General features: G+C 50.8%; 1 protein-coding gene across 1 annotated transcript in view; it reads left to right on the top strand.

Annotated features, from left to right (window-relative positions):
* VAC14 (VAC14 component of PIKFYVE complex) overlaps positions 1-18,856 on the top strand; it is a 58,863-nt gene that overhangs the window by 18,503 nt on the left and 21,504 nt on the right. Inside the window, exons 12-13 of the mRNA XM_082289975.1 lie at positions 197-262; positions 9,486-9,639. Of these exons, the coding sequence (XP_082146101.1) occupies positions 197-262; positions 9,486-9,639 (220 nt within the window). The remainder of the gene's footprint in view (positions 1-196; positions 263-9,485; positions 9,640-18,856) is intronic.

Here is an 18,856-nt window from a genome sequence, read left to right as displayed (position 1 = left end):
TTGCAAGTGTGTGTCTACCTGCCCTTTCTGAGAAGGCTTTGGCTGTCAGATACCCTGTAGCTTGAGGAAGAAGAGCTCTCCAGATTAGATGGAAAATGCTGGTGAAGCTCTTGGTAGCCTCCCTCGGGGCAAGTGTCCTGTGACTGTGTACGACCTGGCCTGTAGGACTGATGCCCACCCATCCTTCTGCTTCCAGATGTTCCGACACACCGACAGCCTCTTCCCCATCTTGCTGCGGACCCTCTCAGACGAGTCGGATGAGGTAAGTGCTGCAGCTGCTGCAGAAATCCTGGAAGCCTGCTGCTTCCACATCTACTGGGGCTTTGGGTTTTTTTGGTGGAACTGAGGTATTTTGTGATGCTTGGCCAATGTTGGTACTGAGGGGTTTTACCCTGTTGGCCAAACTGAAGAAGACCCGATGCAGAGCCTGTAGGTACTTGCTCAGCTGAAAATCCTGCTGTCTTGGGGGTTCTCTGATGTATAAACCTTGTTCTCCATCTCTGAGAATTGACCCTTCAAATCCAGCTCCTAAGAATCCTTTTTGCCTGCCTGGGAAGGCAGATGGGGCTTCACCCATGGGGCTGGGTCATGGTCAGATCCTTGCTGAGTGGGAATTCAGGTGCCTTGCAACAACCTCTGTAAAAATGCAAGGGGGATTGTGTCCAAGCTGGCACTGCCAAATCTATATCATAAGCCGTTTAAGCAGCACCCACTGCTTGGAGGGCAGCAGCAGCATTGCCTGGCAGGGCTGCAGTAGATGCTCAGTGGCATCAGGTTCGCTGGGAACCACTCAGCTTGGAAGTGAGCAAAGATAATCAGACAGCAAACTGAGCCAGCTTGCTCTGCTGTTGCTCTTCATCTCCCACAGTGCTGCACCATTTTCCTGTTTCCTTGTCTTGCTTCTTCACCCCTCTCCCCTGGTTCCAGTCATCTCAATTTTGGTGTTGTTGTTGTCTTATTCCTCTCTAAGTTGTTCCCTGGGGCATTTTAGTGCTTGGGTGGGAGGCCAGCAGCATGGCCCACAGCTGGCCCAGGCACTGGTAGAGCTTCCACCATCAGCTGGATCCTCTTGCCTGGAAGTACAAATGATCCTGGCTGGTTTCTCGGTCCAGACCTTCCTCATGGAATAAAAATCACATGCTATGCTGTGCCTTATATGCTCAGAGCACCAAACCCCAATCCTGCAATAAATCCCATGTGCGAGGGGGTCATTAAGAGAGGAGGGAAGGGAATGAGCAAGTGAGGGAATGACTTGCAAAGGCAAGCAACTGCCTGGCCATTTTCCATCCCCTGCTGCTTGCAATGCAAACCTTTCCAAAAGAGTCCCCAAGCACACATCTGCCTTTGCAACGCTCTAGAAAGCCTGCATCTTGCAGATAGTCTCTCCAGCTTGGCAGGAGATCGCAGTGAGTCATGTTGCAATTACACTGCTTATTAATATTTGAAAAAAACAGTGAAGAAAGGACCCTGGTGATGCATTTCCTCCATGTGACATAACTGGGAATGGCGCAAAAGTAATTTTAAGCTGATTTATTTAATCCTGGCTTCTATTTATTTAAATGTTTGGAGGTGGCTTTTTTTTTTTTTTTTTTAAGGAAATCCATAGACGAGTCAATCCATTAAACACCACCACTCAGCTGGCTGTCAACCAGATTTGCTGCTCTCTGCGGAGGAAATAGAAATGACTGAAATAGTAGGGGGGTTTTGAGCTGGACATTTTTGGGAATGATGAGGACACTCTGAGCTACTTAACCTGCTTTGTCAGTGCCTGTTAGAAAAGGGAGGTGCTTGCTTAGCCAGTGCAGTATTTGTTTGCACAGTCATGTTGTCCTGGAGCAGACTGTGACCCCCAGAAGCTCCTGGATAACAGCCTGGGGATCACCTGGTCGGCTTGGGGGCCTAAGTGAGCTAAACATTCGCTCTGATGAGGAGGCATCTCCTGCCTCTTTCCAGATCGGGCTGTGCACATTGTGTGGTCTAGCACAAGGTGTGCACACATCTTCAGAGGGGTTTTTTTTGCTGTCTTCATCCTGTGATGCTGCCCTCCTCAAGGGAACCTTCTGGACAGCAGTGTTGGTATCATCTGTATTCCCAACAAGGCCGAACATCCTTCTGTAGCGCCTGGCATTTCCCTGGCCCCTGTACACAGTTTGGAGGCTACCTGTCACTCTGCTGATGTGCCCTGGAACAGCTGTTTTTCACCAGCTCATCACCAAAGGACAGTCTGGGTTTGGAGGGTCAGTGCTAGTCCGGGCATCAGACTGAAAGACTGTGCTCAGGCACCTTATTTTTAAGGTCTTGTCTTGCTGAGGTGATCTCAGTCTCTCTCTGCACTTGCCATAAATAATCAAGCCCAAAGCAAAGAAAGGCTCACACTGGATGGAGCGGATGAGATCCATGCCCCTTAAGTTCTCATGCCTGTTTTTGTCATTCAAGTAGCACAGGGTGTTGCACCACCTCCACTGTGCTAAACAGGGGCCAGCATCTCATGATGCATCTGCAGTGTCCTGAGTCATCTCTGCCTTCTCTCCTATTCCCCTTCCTACCCAATTCTCCTGTGCCAGTAAAGAAATGGTCAAGAGACCTAGTTAAGATTCACAAAGGCAGCACAGAGAAGTTGGAGCTAAGCTGAAACAAGCAGTTCCCTTTGATATGTAGGCAAGTCAGGATACAGGATTCCTGGCTGTCAGATGCTGTGCTGCTGCACTGCGTCACCTCGTGCTGTTTCCTGTGCTTCCCCGACAGGGAGATGTTCTGTCCTGTGTTTGAGACCTGGTTTTGAAGGCAAACTATAAAAGCCCTGCTTAAAATTTGATGTGCTTGAAAACTTCCTTACAAGATGTAACCAGATCCTGCTGGGAGTGGGTTTTTCTACACTGTCTGTTCAGTTCATCCATATGAGTCTTGCTCCCCTGTTTGAAAAACTGATGTTAGGGAAGGTGAAAAGTCAGAAAGTGCTGTTTGGGAGCAGTGGGTGGGACTTTTCCACCTGCAGGCTAAAGGCACCACTGCTGATTGGCACTGCTGATTGGCACTGCAGAGAAGAAGACAGGTTCTTCAAATTGCCTCCTGCAAGTTCATGGTGCAAAGGGAGCTCTGGATGTAGCCTTTCAGTTCCCTGGATTCTGAGTGGATCCAGGCACTGAGCTCAAGTGAACACAACAGGAACTGGGGCATCTCAGAAAACCATGAAGCAGTGATACTACTCAGTTTCTTTCTTTGCTTTGTTCTCCTTTTTCCGGCTCCAAAATGGAGTGGTTTCTTTAGGGCTGAACGTGTTCCTGTTTGCTTATCTGCTTGCCTCAATCTTGTTGGGGGTTGGAAGTTGTGCTGGGACTTTTGTCTGAATCATGCAGCAATGACGCATGAGGTGGAGCTGGTGTCTGATGTGAAGCAGAGTAGACTCTGGCTTCCTCAACTCTGCTAACATGAAAACCTGCTCTTTATGCAGTGGCTGGGCAAGGCTTTGAGTACAGAAGTACTTCCTTCAGAAGTCTCCTCAAGAGTTGGTAACCTTCCCTAGAGGGAATGAACTGAGCCTGGGCTGCCACTGACTTTGGAGGGCAGGTTTAGATGGGTTACTAGGAAGAAATTCTTCTATGCAGGGATGGTGAGACACTGGCACAGGCTGCCCAGAGAAACTGTGGCTTGCCCCATCCGTGGAAGCGTTCAGGTTGGATGGGACTCTGAGCAACCTTATCAGGCAGAAGGTGTCCCTGCCCATGGCAGGGAGGTTGGAACCAGATGATCTTTGAAGTCCCTTCTAACCCAGACCATTCTGAGATTTTGTGATGTACTTGAACATCTACATGACCCTCAAGCTGACTTCCCACAAAAAGCTGAAATGTTCTGCCCTCTTGAGTTTCCAGTGTCAAACTAGAAGAGAAGAAAACCCTGGCATGGTGGTACACTGACAGTCATCTCTTTCCTTTGCATGTCCTGCTGCAGTGTCCTGCTGCAGTACTGCAGGATTTCAAAGCCAGGTCTCTACCCTGCTCTGAGCTCTGCTGTCACCCTAAATCCTGGCGAACTTCTCCTATCGCACCCGATCCCAGTACAATGAAGCTGAACAAAGGCTTGTGCCAAAGCAAATAGTTGTCTTAGCATGGCTTGGGTTGGAGCTTTGCTCTGTTGGGTTTAGAGCCATTGTCCTCCAGCTCCCGGCCTTTCATCTGCCACAGCCGAAATATTGTGACCTGATGCAAAGCAGAGGGTGTAAGCTAGAGACTGCAAAGAGGAGAACTGTAATGTATGTATGCCTGGATTTTTCTGAACTTTTTTTGGTGGTAAAGCTTCTCCGGAGGGAGACTCAAAGCTATGGGGTACTGAAGCAAGGAGGCTACTGGTTTTCAAGGGGGAAGTTACACTGAGGGTGAGCTTGGGGCTGAAATGGGGTATAGAGAAACGTGTATCATTCCAGTCGGATGGTGGAAAATGCGGTTAGCCTGGATTGCCATAGGTGGAAGCAGCCTGTAAGCAGAAGTGGGGTGATGCTTTTTCAGAGGACTCGAGACCACCTGGTTGAACAATAATCTGTGCACTGCATCCTGCAGAAATAGGAAGTTTCTTTGTGGGGAGTGGGATCCGTAGGGAGTTTCTTGGCTTAGCACCAGTTTCAGACCATGATTTCCTAATTTATGTATACATATGCATATGCAGTTTATACGTACACTGAACAACTGGGGTAAACTGGCAATCTGGGCTTGAGCTGGTGCTTGTAGCATTCCTGGGTGAAGTTATGGAGCAGACTAAAACCACAGAAAACCTGTCTGCCATGGAGGGCAGGCAATCTCTGTCCTGGGGAGCTGACTCGGAGAGGGTCCAGGGTGGGATGGAGATGTAGGATGCAGGATTTGGTGAGTTGGGCTTTGGGTGCCTGGTTCCCTGTGTGCAGAGGGAGGTGGTGGGTGGGAGACAGCAAATAAAAGCAAACCCTTTGCCCATCATAAGCTCTGGGACTGTGGGTGTTGAATTTGAAGGGTTTGCAGGCATACAGCCTCCCACAGCATGGCCTGCAGGGATACTCCTGGGCTGTTCCAGCCCCATTCCACTGGCTGGACCTTGCCCTTCAATACATGAAGAAATAGCACTTGTGGCACTTGGACATGGCTTAGTTGTTAGCACAGTGGCTGGACTCAGTGACCTTAGAGGGATTTTTCAACCTTAAGAATTCCATTACTTGATGATCCTTGTGGGTCTCTTCCAACTCAGCAAATCTGGGATTCTATGAAATACCTTCTTGGCATCCTGCCCTGAGTGGCATCAGGTGGCATGTTAAGCTCCCTGTGCACTAATTAAACACATTTAAAGAGGTGCTCTGAGCTGTGGCAGTGTTGGGTGCTGCAGGCCTGGCCCTCACACCCCCAGCAGCAGGGACAGCTTGGGGATTTACAAAAGTGGGAGAGTGGACAGGGAGTTTTCAGGTTCCAGCTTGTTTTGGGATGGCTGTGACTCTACTACCAAGTGCATTCCCCACTGCCAGCTGTATTTGCTAGTGCTGTGAGCATGTGTCAGCATGACCTGGCAAAATTTGCCCTGGGGAGGAGAGGAGAAGCCTCCAGGCCTTCTGCCTTCCCTCTGTTCCCCATCCTCTCCTGGGAAGGCATAAAAAATAGATCTTGGCAAGATCAGAGGATAAAAGTTGCTGTGTCGGGGACCTGAAAAGAGGTTTGGTTAAATTGGTGTGGGAAGATTAATTGTGGGTTTTCTTTTCTTTTTCTGTCTTTAAAGCTGGTGGAGACAGGGAGGACACAAGTTTGCTTTTCACACTGTGTGTGTCTGGGGCTCGGCCAGCCTCGCTCCTGGCCACTCCTGGCTCCAGGACTGCCTGCCCATGCTCACCTCCTTCCCTGGCTATGGCTTAAAGCATTGGAATGAGGAAAAATATAAAACAAAAGGGGCTGTGTTTGTGTTGCGGAGAAGGAGGAAGCACCCAGCAGCACCCTTGGCTTTTCCTCATTACCACTGGGTCTCTCCACCACCTGCCTTGCCTATCCTGGAAATGCCATAGGGTTTTCCACAGGCTCACGGACTCTTGGGCCCCTTTGAAGAAGTGCTTTGCTGCCCTTGATGTTCTTGTTTTCTGTCTTGGTAGCATCTTGCTTCAGCTGAATTCCCATCTTCTCCTTGGCAAGAATAACCTGATGTTGAGTGCCCCATTTCATTGCCCAGGGCATGCTAGATGTTCACTAGGACATCCAAGGCCGCCCAGGAGCATCTCTCTGCTGCACAAAGGCATTTTAATTTTTTTTTTTTTCCCAGCTTATCTGTAAATACCAGCAAGGAGGAGCTAGTCCGTATCCTTGCCACTGCATGTGCCCCAGGAGCTGCTGTTGCAGCCTGCTCTGGTGTCTTGGTAGTCATCATGTGCTGTGGGATGCTAAATCTCACTCCCAGGGGTCTGCAGCACATCTGGGGTCACTTCCCCTTCCTCTGCCATGGGCTGGGGCCAGCCCTGTGTTCTGACCAGAGGCAAATGCCCCCCCTCCTCCAGGAGCACCAAGGCGCTGCTTTGCACACCCAGGGAGGTGCATCCTGTCCGGCACACTCCATCCGGGGGCTGCCTTCCCCCCGAGGCTCTGCCAGCAGAGCTGGTCTCGGCTCCGTTCAACCAGAACAAGCGGCAAATTAACCTGACCTAGATCTGGAGAAGCTGACAGTTGTGTGTGCCCTCAAAATCCATGCTCTGGAGGCAATGCAGGGAGAAATCTTGCCTATTCTCAGAGAGGAGAAATAGCTGCTTATTTATAACTGTCTGAAAACCTGCTTCTCATTCCCTGGCCACCCAGAGCTTGTCCTTTTACGTGCTGCTCTTTAGCCCTGTGCTGGGAATGGCTTGAGACATTGGACAGGTCTCCCCATCCATCATGTTGCTGCTTTTCCTATTTACACTAACCAGGCGCACATTTGCCCAGAGCAGGGAACACTCCTAGGTCTCATCACCACTGGAAAACCTTCCCAGAAATCCCCTTGGGACTGGGAAAACGCCCTTGGGGGTTGATCCTCCAGGCCGGCTGTCAGGATCACACCTTCGCCTGGCAGCTGAGAAGGGCTCTGGCCCTCGTGCTCCAGCGCTGTCAGGTCTGACGGCCACTGGGTTCCTGACGGATGGGACCAGCTCGCTCCTGGCGCAGCCGGTCGTTGCCATGGCAATGGCAGGATATTGCTTTCTTACAGCCTCCTGGCTTGCACAAAGCCAGCCGCCAGCTCCAGCTTTGCTTAGCACAGGGATGTGCAGTGCATACCAAGCACTCCTGCCTTTCCTCTGTCCCCAGCTGGGAACCCACTCCGGAGCATGCGGGGAAGAGGCAGCGGGAGCTGGAGCTTCCTGCCTCTTTCCCATGGCTGGAAAACCCCATGTCTTTGCAGCTGCCTGCTCTTACTCCCAGTGCTCATGTGCTGACCCCTCCTGCTTGTTATTTCCTCCATGTTTTTTAGTTGCAAAATTCAGCCTATGCTGCTTTTTCCACCTCCTGCCTGTAACCTACATGGGGGGGATAACCCTTAACCTCTGCAAAGCTCAAGAGGTCCATGCATACCTTGCAGTGGTGCTGGTCACTGCTGCCCTGGCTACTCTGGCTGGAGCATCCTGATCCCAACAGCATCTCAGAGATGAGGCTCTGGGTTAAGGATCTGACCTCAAGTAATGACTCTTAAAAGCTTTGAGAGGCAGCAGGGTTGGTTTTTGCCCAGCCTGGGGGCTTGGTCATGTTTCCTCAAACTGTGGGAGCTGCTGGTGAAGACTAAGCTGGATGATGTGGCTGGGTGGGGGCACTGGGGCAGCAGGGAGCTAGTCACAAGTGGCTAGGTCATGCTGTACATGAACCACATATGGCCTCAGCTCCTGGCTGTGTTGGGTTTGGCAAAATGCACCACATGAATGAGAGCCCTGGCTCTTGCCTGCCTGCCAACCCCAGTAGCCAAGCCCTGAGTTCCTTTGCCAGTTTCAGCCAACATGACTTGGAAACCTTTGTGGGTGTTATTTCCCCACTGCGAGAGCCTGAGACCCAAGTTGGTGCCTGTTCAAAGACTGCAAGTTCAGCTGAGTCACATGATTAGCCACTAGAGAATCTACACAGGGCTTCAGGAGACCAGGCATCCTGAGCTCTGCTCAGGGGCGTCCTGCACTTGAAATTAAACACAGCCAGCACCACTCTGTCTGAGCCACAGATGCTTGAAATCCAGGCAGGGAGGGAGGACCAAAGTCTTCCCTCTGCCAGGACCACAGAGGCCTCTCCCTGGAAGAGGATGAAGGCTGATGATGGCAGGGTCCTCCCATGCTGGCAATGAGCTCCCAGCCTTGACAGCATCATGGAGGTGCCATATTCTTCAGGGACAGCAGTAGAAGTTGTTGTCTTATTTTTTTTCCCTGCCTTTCAGCTGCTCTTGGGAGCTGTGGGTTGAGACTTAATCATGTTTATAGGCAGAGGGTCTTCCCAAGCATGCTGGAGCCCTGTGGTCCCCGTAGCAGGCTGCTTCCTCACCACTGCCTCTACGCCATACACAGCCTGGACAGCACACTGCCTGCTCCATGGCTCCTGGGGGCTTGAAAATCAGCCTTAATTACAAAAAAAAAGCCCCAAAGATTCACTCAGCTTAAGATATCTGTGCAAAAGAAAAACCCAGGAGCTCCTCTTCCTGATTTTCAGGGGCTGTGTTTTCTAGCATGATAAAAAAAAAAAAATCATAATTGGCTTTTTGTTTTTCCAGGGGGAGGGGTTTTCTATGTTAGCTCAGAAACTAAAACTCCTATATAACTGCAGCTCCTCAGAAAGATGCATTGTGAGAACACAGGGAAAGCCTGGGATACTGTGCTGGTGGGCAATGGGTGGTTGGGGATGTGCTCTGCCAGATGTTGAGGAGTAAAGACGTGGCAGTCGACCCTTTTTGGCAGCCTTTTTGCCCTGCACAGCCCCGCTGCACTTAGAGCACCAGGGATGGCTGATGAAACATCTTGACCCAAGGACATTTGAATGAAGGGGGACCCAAAATAGCCTGAGATTTGAGAAGGGTTGAGGATGGAAAAAAACCCACCCGGTAATAACTTCTGCAGAAATGCTATATATAGACTGATTTGGTGACTTCTGGAAAGAAAGAACTATGATATCTGAGTGGCAGCTCTGCCCTGACATCCTGAGCTGAGCCTTCCCTGGGATGCTGCCTTGCAGAGGGGAGCTGGCCGATGTTTACCCCCAGAACATCCCTGTGCTCTTGCTGGTATTGTCCCAAATCTGTGGTTATGAAGGGGAAGCAAAACCCAGACCTCCCCAAAGTGGAACAAGAGGAAAGCAAGCCCTATTCCTGGTTGTGTAATTTCGACTTGGAGTTTTGTAGGTAGCCCTCTTTTACTTACACCTTTCTCAGTGTGCTGGGATTTGGTATTTGCTTCCCACCTCAACCCTCTCTGTATGTGGATTTGGAAAGAAAAGCTCACCGAGCCATCTGCCCCTGTGTGTGCTCACCCTGCACCATCCCTGTCTCCGCAGGTTATCCTGAAGGACCTGGAATTGCTGGCTGAGATCGCTTCTTCCCCAGCAGGACAGACAGAGGAGGGTCACGGTCCCTCCGATGGCTCCGATGCGCGACCTGGCCCAGTGGAGCTCCACGTCCCAGCCAGGGCTGGCCAGCTGAGCTCCTCCAGTGAGTGCCCCTGTGCCACAGCTCCGTGCCTCCCCACTCCTGGGCTCTCTCCGTGTTCCATGGCACGAGTCAGGTTTGCTCAGGCAAAGGAGAAGCTTCTTTTACAGTAATAAATCAACGTCTTCATCCCCACCCAGCATAGTTTGGGGATCGAGTCTGCCATGCCGCAGACCAGGGCGCTTCTTTTATTTTTACTGCTCTTTCCCCTAGTTTGCGTTTTGGGGATTTGGGGCTTCGTTTAGCAGCAGGATGCTCCAGAGGCCAGTGTGGAGGGATGTCATTATTGTCCTATTTTTTATGGGACCTTGGGTTCCAGCCTCTTTTCTCCTTGTAAAAGCCCTCAGAGGCCTAGAATCAGTGCAGGATGGGATGCTGGCTGCAATCCCAGCTCTCCAAAACATCCCCAGATCTGCAGAGGGATTCCTGTGCCAGGCTGCCCACACTGGCTATGAACTGCTATGTTGCTCTGAGTGTCTGGCAAAACCTCAGGAGAGAGATGAAGAGGGGTGATCCTATTTTCTGGAGACTTGAGAGATAAAAAAAAGAAAACCAACCTTTCATTAATTATCCCAGCACATGGGGAAATTTTTTCCACCTTCCCTTGTCTGTGGTTCATCCTTTACAGTTGCTTGGCTGCTCCTTCTCCTCCACTGCTGCTATTTAAGGGCCTCCCAGCTGTACTCCCCAGGCCAGGTCATCCCAGCCAAAAGCACGTTTCATGTGAGCTTTGGATTGCAACCCGAGCACTGAGCCAAGTCTGCCTCTCCCTGCACAGGATGCAGCCACAGGGCCTTGCAAAATCACCACCAGAGAGGGAGGCTTTGCTTTCCCATCCCCAGGCTTTGTTTTCTCCAAAGGTCCTGGATCACTCACCCCTCCCTGGTCTTATAAATGTCTGCGCCAGCAACCAGCTCAAGTCTTGGGCTGTTCAGGGTCAGATATTTTTTGTGGATCTACCTGTTTCCTGCTGGCAGCTTTATCTCTGCAATGGAGAGGTGAGGGCTGCAGAGCTGGTGACCTCCCCAAGCCCTCTGCAAGTCTCATCCATCCTCCCACTGTCAGAAGTGAGACTGCCTGGGTGGAGCGGCTCCTGCAGCGCTGGCCAAGCAGCTGAGGAGCTGCAGTTCAGCTCACACTGATGGTTGTCTGAGGTTTCCTTCCTTCTGGATGATCTAAAAATAGCAGGCTGGATGGCGTGGATCCTAACGACTGCCGTGGCCCCTGTTAGCTATCTGGAAGAGCAACCTGGCTTTACTTCCTTAAGTGTAACCTTTAAAAAGAGTGTGGCTCTCCCTTCCTGGAGTAGATCTGCTGGAGCTGGAGCTCCTGTTGCCCCAGGGTGGGACAACTTGCCCCCACACAGGTCCTAATGGGCTCTGGCTTCCTCACCTATTTTCCTCTTCCTTATAATGCACCAGAAATATGTTCCTTAAGAATTTATTTGGGGCTGAGCTTTGCTGGGTCATTGGCTTTTAACCAAAGGCAGATGTTTTTGGGGAGGGAAAAAGGAGCTGGTTCATTGGGTTTGGACGTTTATCATGGCCCCAGTCCTGTCTGGCTTTGACCACCCAAGGCTGAGACTAGATGGGCTGCTGGGGAGTTCCCTCAGGGAAATTGAGGGTCACAACTGGGCCAGGACCTTCCTGGATTATGCCTGGAATATCAGAGGCTCCTGAAAAATACTCCTTTTGTCAGAGGATTGCTTGAAGGGAGAGCTTTTTGGAGCAGGACAGTGGGCAGTCAAAATCCCCATGTGTGAGCGTGGTCCCAAATGGTGAGAGCAAGTGAGCCAAAACTCTGCCCTTCCCACACAAAAATCATGCTGGCACCAAAGAGAAGGTGTATCCCTTTCTGGAGTCACTGGTTTCGTACTGGGATGTATGGGATGGTTCCCTAGGGTGCTGTGGTTCAGTGCTGTATTGGCAGTAGCATGGATGCTGTTCCCCCATCAGAGTGGGGACTGCAGGGTTCCAGCACTTTTCCCCAGGGTAAAATCTCTCCATTGTCTTCATCCACTTCAGACTGAGTTGCCATTGAAGCCAGCAGTGGGAGGGAAGCTGCTGATCCATCCCAGCCCCAATCCTCTCCTATCCCTGAGGCCCTTCTAAATGTGCAGTTGGTGGCTTTGCAGGTAAACGAGCAAGGTCACCCTTTGAAATCCTTGAGCTCGTGGCAGATTCCCTGCTGTGCTCTCTGTCTTGACACTCCAGGCTTTGCCAGCCAAGCAAGTAAGGGCAGGAGTGGAGGTGGAAGGGGCCAGTGCCCCCATGGTCTTCCCCACGTTTCCTCTCTCTCCCTTTCTTCCCTCGGGATGTGTTTATGCAGTTGTTTCCCTGCCATTGAGTTTGGTTTCCTTCAGATGCTGGTTGATTAGTCAGGAAAGCCGTGTCCCACTTCCGCAGCCCGTTCCCAGCTCCAGTTTTTATTTAGCCGCTTTGTTCTCCGGTTACGTAAGGTCAGCTGCCCTCGACGCCTTCTCCAAGCACAATGAGCTGGGGCCAGCCCAGCTCAGCACTGCCTGGGAGACCCAACATCTCCTCCCGACCTGCTCTGACTGCCCTGGGAGAGGGAGGCTGGTGCTGGCCTCCAGGAATGCTTCCTTGGTGCTTTCTGCCCACTTTTCCAGGAACAAGGGCTGCAGGACTGTGCCTGAGAGCTCCCTGGTCTTTGGAGTGATGGTGCAATGCCAGTCTGGTCAGTACAATGGGAATCCAGCTGCCTGCTTTGCTTTAGGAGTGTTTATTCCAACCGTGTAGAAGTTGAGACAAGTAGCAGATGACCCAAGAGTGATTGTCACCAAGGTCAGTGGGTCAAGGGAGGTGATTCTGCACCTTTTCTCCGCTCTGGTGAGACCCCATCTGGATGACTACATCCAGATCTGGGGTCCTCAGCACTGGAAGGACATGGATCGGTCATAGCAAGTCCAGAGGAGGTCACAGAGATGATCAGAGGCTGAAGTACCTCTACTAAGGAGACGGACTGGGAGTTGAGGTTGTTCAGCCTGGAGAAGGTTCCAGGGAGACCTTAGAGCCTCTTCCAGTGCCTTAAAGGGCTTCAGAAAAACTGGAGGACTTTGGACAAGGCACAGAGTGACAGGACAAGGGGGAATGGCTTCAAGCTTAAGGAGAATAGTTTAGGTTAGGTATTAGGAAGAAATTCTTCATTGTGAGGATGGCAGGGCACTGGAAGAGGTTGCCCAGAGAAGATGTGGGTGTACTATTCCTGGAAGTGTTCAAGGCCAGGTTGGATGGGGCTCTGAGCAACCCGGTCTAGTGGGAGGTGTCCCTGCCCATGGCAAGGGGGTTGGACTAGATGGCCTTTAAATGTCCCTTCCAACCCAAACCATTCCATGATATCGTAGGTGCAAGCCCTCCAGCCTGGTATACAGCTCTGCTCTGCAGGAGAGACAAAAGCTCATTCCAAAAGGATGCCAGACCAGCTGCTGCCTTGCACAGGGTAACTCTCGAACACATCTCTTCCTTCCTATCTGCACAGCTTTGTAAGGTGAAGCAGTTACAGCCCTTTGTTTCCTCTCCAGCTTGGTCCGGTCTCTCCTGCCTGGCTTCCTGCCGGAGATGGTGGGGACAGCGCTGTACCCTCTGAGCTCCTCATGCTATAGGATGTTTACCAGGAGTCTGACTATATGTGGATGCACTAATGTGCCTGAGGTCATTGGTTTCCACTGGCAAACCATGGATATCCCAGGAATCAGTGGATTACTCTGGAGGAGACTGCTAGAAGTCCCTGAGAAATGTAGTCTGTTGAGTTCAATCTTGCTGTATCCCCCCTGGAGAACGTGCAACGCTCCAGAGTGGAGATATTCTGTGTTAGGGGTTTGCTTTTGATGTATCTTGGGGGGAGTTTTATTCTCAGTCAGCCAAACCACTCCCTTTTTGTTGTCCATTGCTTCATTTGTGTAATCATAGATTTGCAGAAGTAGCAGTGTGTGACAAGGTCCCACCTCCATACAGTCTGGAAAATGTTAGGGCAGCCTCTGCAAACATCAGGTGAGAGTCTGTAGGGTGCAGGAGGTCCATGACAGGTAGAAAAGAGAAGGTGGCCCCTTGTCAGATGGCTCAGATTTGCTAAACTGCTATTTCCAGTGTTAGAGAAGGATAAAAGTTAAACCCCTCCTTACTCATCCTCCCAACAAAAGGCAATGAGGCAGCCGACATCACACCACCAATCACTTGCTCTCAAAGGAGCCAGCTTCCAGCAGTTTTTGCAGGATCAGGAGTGTGACAGCAGGGAGCAGAGGAGCCAAGCAGGCAAGAGAAAAGAGGGCTGTTCTGAGTGCTCCAAGCTCAGTGGTCTGGTTCCTGATGATTGGTGGCTGTGGCATCTCTTTCCCTACTAGCATGAAGCTGTGCAGAATTGACTGTCAAAAACATTCTTCTGTCTCTTGGGGAGGAGAGGAATTTGAAGGAAAGGGTGATCTGTTTCTTTTCCTGGATATTAGAGTGTAATAGCGGAGCTGGGATGCCATGGAAAACCCCAGGAGAGACCATCCAGATGTAGCATTAACTCGCCTGGCGTGCCTCCAGGTATCCATCCCTCCTGAGATGGTCACAGCATACAGCCAGCCAGAAAGCCTGGGGATTCCCAAAAAACAGCTGGGATTACTGATCTGTTGTGGTGGACAAAGGAGAAGTTGATGGTGTAGATAAATCACTCCTAGCCAAGCCCTCCCATGGAGTTACTTTGCTGGGCTGCCTCAGTTTTCCCAAGATGTTGTGAGGAATTTGGAGGGTGAGGTGAGGAATGAAGTGAAAAACAAACTATCAGAATGAGAGTATTGGTGTGGAAATGGCCCAGCAAAGCCCACTGCTGCTCATTCCTACAGGTTATCTTCTGTATGCTTCACGTTTCCATGCAGGAGCCTCAATCCACTCTAAGCTCACCATGAAGCTTAACCATTCCTGGTTTGCAGCTCTGCTGGGTGTACTTTGTGCTCCAGAACAATGGCTGAGCTATACCCCTGCTGCAGTTTTGCTTATTGATTTACCTTAGCAAAGAAAAATGAGGCAGTAGTTGACTGCTAACCTTCCTAGGAAAACCATCAGGATTATCATTGCCTGCTGCCTTCCTCTAAGGCAGCCATGAGAACAGACTCTGCATCAAGTGGGGGGAACCAGGGGCAGCAAAAGCTTCATATGGCATCAAAATATGTACCCCAACCCATCTGGGACCCCCTTTCTGCTGATACGCTGTAGTCATGGGAATTACAAACCCATGGCTCTTTAGCCAGGTAGAAAGGGGGAAACATCTATGTGTGCCCAGGCAAAACCAGGCTGAGCACAGCCCCTGCCTGTGCAATCCAGAATTTTGATGGGTTTATTTCCCCAGCAGCATCCTGTGCTCTGGAGAGGGGAGAGTGGAGGTTTTCCAGAGCCCAGCTGAGCTGCCGACATGTTCACATCTGTTTCCAGCTACGCCCTGCGCCGGCTTTCTGGGAGGAGGAGGGGAGGATTTGCCTTTTTTACGGCTCTATTTTTATCCTGCTCCGCGAGGCTTCGCCACTCCGTGTTTGCAAAAGCTAAAATTCAAAACATCCTGGGGAAGGCTGCCGGGGGGAGACGCCGCACAGATTCCCACGTCGCTGCCCGGGGTTTCGCAGAGCACCATCTGGCAGTGCCGACTCCCACGCCGCTGGCGCTCGGGCGGGTTGAAGGCTCACGGACCAGCTCCGGCTGCCGCCGGGTTTATCCCTGTTTCTCTCAGAGGAGCTGAGGGAGATCATTCTCTGGGCTGAGCTGGAAACATGACGCCTTGGGGAAAGCACTCGGGTGGGAAGGATGCTTGTCCTCGCCAACTCTTAGCTTACCCTGCCTATATCCGAGCTGAAATTGCTTCAATTAGAGATTGCGGTAAATCATTTTAGCTAAACCACCGCAAATACCCTTGTGGATACTCTTTAACCAGCTTACCCAGCTTTAGCTCTCTTCAGAAAGGAATCAATTCTGCTCCAATCTTATTCCAATTTGGTTTCAATGGAGTTAAGCAAGTCCACACTGGTTTTAATTAAGACTGGTTTGAAACCAATTATAGTAAATTAATCGAAGTTATGTTTTATGCCAGAGTGAAGTTCAGCACTTTGTGGCTGAGGTAGAAAAATCCAAGTTCATGTCAGAGTCTGCCAGGCTCACCCGGAGCAATGTGGGGACACTTTGGATACTGTAGTTCTCGACACAGCTCAGCCCATCAAGCAGCCAGACAGCCTCAATGTTCCAGGGTGATGTACAATATATATTTATAAGGGCCTTAATATAGATCCCTAATTGCCTGTCTCGGTTGATTTATAGCGTGGCCACGCAAGCGATGGGAACAGCATGAGCCGCTGGTGAGCACTCCGGGATGCACGGGGGGTTTGCAGACATTTGCTGTGCTCCACTCGAGCTGGCACCCATGGATGGGGGGAACAGATGTTGGTATTGACTTAGGTGATCCGAGAAGCCCGCTCATGTCCCTGGCTCTACCCCAGTCTGTGAAGGGAATCCAGGGAAAGGATTTGTTAGCCCGGCGTCCTGGGCTGCGGGAGGTCGCTGTAGTCATTGATAGGACAAGGGATAATGGTGTAAAACTGACAGAGGATATGTTTAGCTTAGATATTAGGAAGAAATTCTTTACTGTGAGTTACTAGCACAGGCTGCCAAGAGAAGCTGTGGCTGCCCCATCTGTGGAAGTGTTCAAGGCCAGATTGGATGGAGCTCTGAGCAACCTCATGTAGCGGAAAGTGTCCCTGCCCATGGCAGGAGGGTTGGAACTAGATGAGCTTTAAGGGCCCTTCTGTGATTCAATGGTAAGGGCCCAGGTTGGTGGGGACTCACTGCAGCCATGGAGCTGCAATTCCCACATGCTTTTCATCATGTTTCACTGTTCTGATGTTCCTCTGAGCCCAAAATTCCCATTTGTTCCTATTCTGGTGAATATCTGGACTGAATTTCATCATTCCTTTGAGCAGAGATCTTTCTTCTTCCAGCTTCCTCCTCCATGCCAGATTAAAAAAATTTTTAAAAAAGCAGCAGAGCCGTGACGTGCCACCAGCCCTGGCTACGTTAACAGCAGATCTGCCAGGTTACAGATCTGCAAAATCTTGCTTCAGGGAAAGGGGGAGAGGTGCAAGCTTCAATTAATTATGCCACAGTTTTCTTAACACTTCTTCCTGCTTGTCTCTCGTGCTTCAGAGAAACACTTGACAAGCTGCTCCTACAGTTCTGTCAAGCTGGGAATGCCACTGTGCTGAGCTGTAACCCGCGGGGCAGCGAGCTGAGCTCCAGGCTACGCCAGGAAGGGTTACACCATGGCATACAAGGTGCCAGCCACTTCCTAGACATCCTGTAAACAGAGCAAACAGGAAGTTTGGAGGATTGGGAGGCTTTGGAAAACAACGGCTTTTCCTGCTTGGAAGAAGTATTGCCTGTTTAAACTCCATCTGAGGTTTGGTTGAGCCTTTTGCAGCCTGGCAGACTCCTACACACTGGTTTCTCACTCCCAGCATTACCCCTAGAGAGCACTGGCAGGGTTGCTCTGGCATGGTGTGCCACAGTGGAAACCTTCCTTAGGGACATGCAGGCATAGCTGCTGTGCACTATGTGGGCAAGGGATGGAGAAATGATCCCTCTGAAGTTCAATCTCAGTACTCCTAGAGGCAAAGGATGGTGAAGAGGCTCCCTGGAGTGGGCATACTCATATGCTTTCCTCTCCTAAGAAAAACAGAGCACAGACTTGTTTTTACCGTCTCTGTATCCCTGTCCTTCCTTGCTCCCAGGCTGGGCAGAAGGGTCTGAGGTTCAGGAACCAGTCAGTGGAAGAAAACAGCAGTACTGAAGCTCCTTAAGACTGTAGCTGGAATCTCCAAGGCAATTCTGACTTTTGGATACTCAGCTGATCCAGCAGGTCGTTCCCAGTCTCCAGCTGAAGATGCAGCAGATGCTGCACCACTTCAGAGCACGTATCTGAGGGTGCTTCTGGCTGGTCGGTTTTGCAGCCATACAGCTCCTGGGCTTTGTCGTGTGCACAGCAGAAGTGTGGTCCTGCCAGGGAGGAGAAAAACTGCTGCCTTCTCCTGTTTCCTTTGGGATGTGTTCTAGGATATGTAATGTTTGGCTGGAAGGCAGGCGGGATGGCAGCGAGGTACAAAGCTGGCTTTGACTTGTGAAGGGAACACTGGGCAGCAGTGCTGTCCATGCTGCTGTGGGGCTCAGAGAGACTATTTTTGGGGTCTTGAGAAGGGAGAAACTCCAAGATCAGACCTTCCCCCCAGACAAACTACAGCACTGGAGCATTGTTAGCTGGTGGGGATGAAAGTTGGATGTCCTACCTGCTGCTAGCTCATGTTGCAGCGCAACCAGGTTTGGGTGCCTCGGCATTACTGAGAAAACAGGCAAAAATATCATTTTTGCAGCTTTAAAAGACAGTTTCTGCTTGGTCTTCACCTGCCTTCCCAGGCTCTGCTGGGAGGTATGAGGCTAAGCTGCAGGCAGGCACAGCAGGAAGGCAGAGCTGCCCCCTGTCACCTCCACACTGTCTCTGCTCCCTTTTGAGTAGTGCTGAGCAGCTGTAGGGACGACACGTGGGGCACGGCTGTATTTTCACGCCGGGTACTCCCTGCCTTCGAACAAACACACCTTTGTTTTGGAGCACATTGGCTCGGCTGGATCCTTCTTTTTTTTTTTTTTTTCTTTTGCCCAGATCATCTTCCCTGCAGCTTAGGGGAAACATGATGCGATGGTGAACACTTGTGCTCGGGGTGCTGCCTGCTTCAAAGCCTGATTTGGGTTACAGATATACCAAGGGGTGGGTGAACACACAGCTCCAGCAGGAAGAGGACACCAGGTTCTGGTCAGGATGACCTCGTATTTCATTTTCCTTTTTCTTTGGCTCTATATGTTCTCTTAGATGCTAAATCCAAAGCTGGGGAAGCTGTCCTGAGTGTATCTCTTGTGTATCACTGGGAGAGGCAGGGTGGAAAACAGACCAGCAGCTTTTCCATCAGCTTTCCTGGGCTTTGGCAGCTTAATTGCATCTTTAATTGGCTGCTCCATGCTCCACTGAGTGTCCGTAGAAGCAGACAACATCCATAAATCAAACTGCTTAGGTTTCCTTCGGTTATCTGATCAAAGTAGTGGATGGGGAATAGCCTTGGGGTGCTCGTGTGTGCTGGCTTTCCTCCTTACCGCAGTTAGACATGGCCTTTCCAAAGGAGAAATTAAGGGAG

This window comes from Coloeus monedula (assembly GCF_965178545.1).
Source record: "Coloeus monedula genome assembly, chromosome: 13".
Taxonomy (NCBI): Eukaryota; Metazoa; Chordata; class Aves; order Passeriformes; family Corvidae; genus Coloeus; species Coloeus monedula.
This window is presented reverse-complemented; position numbering and strand designations above follow the sequence as displayed.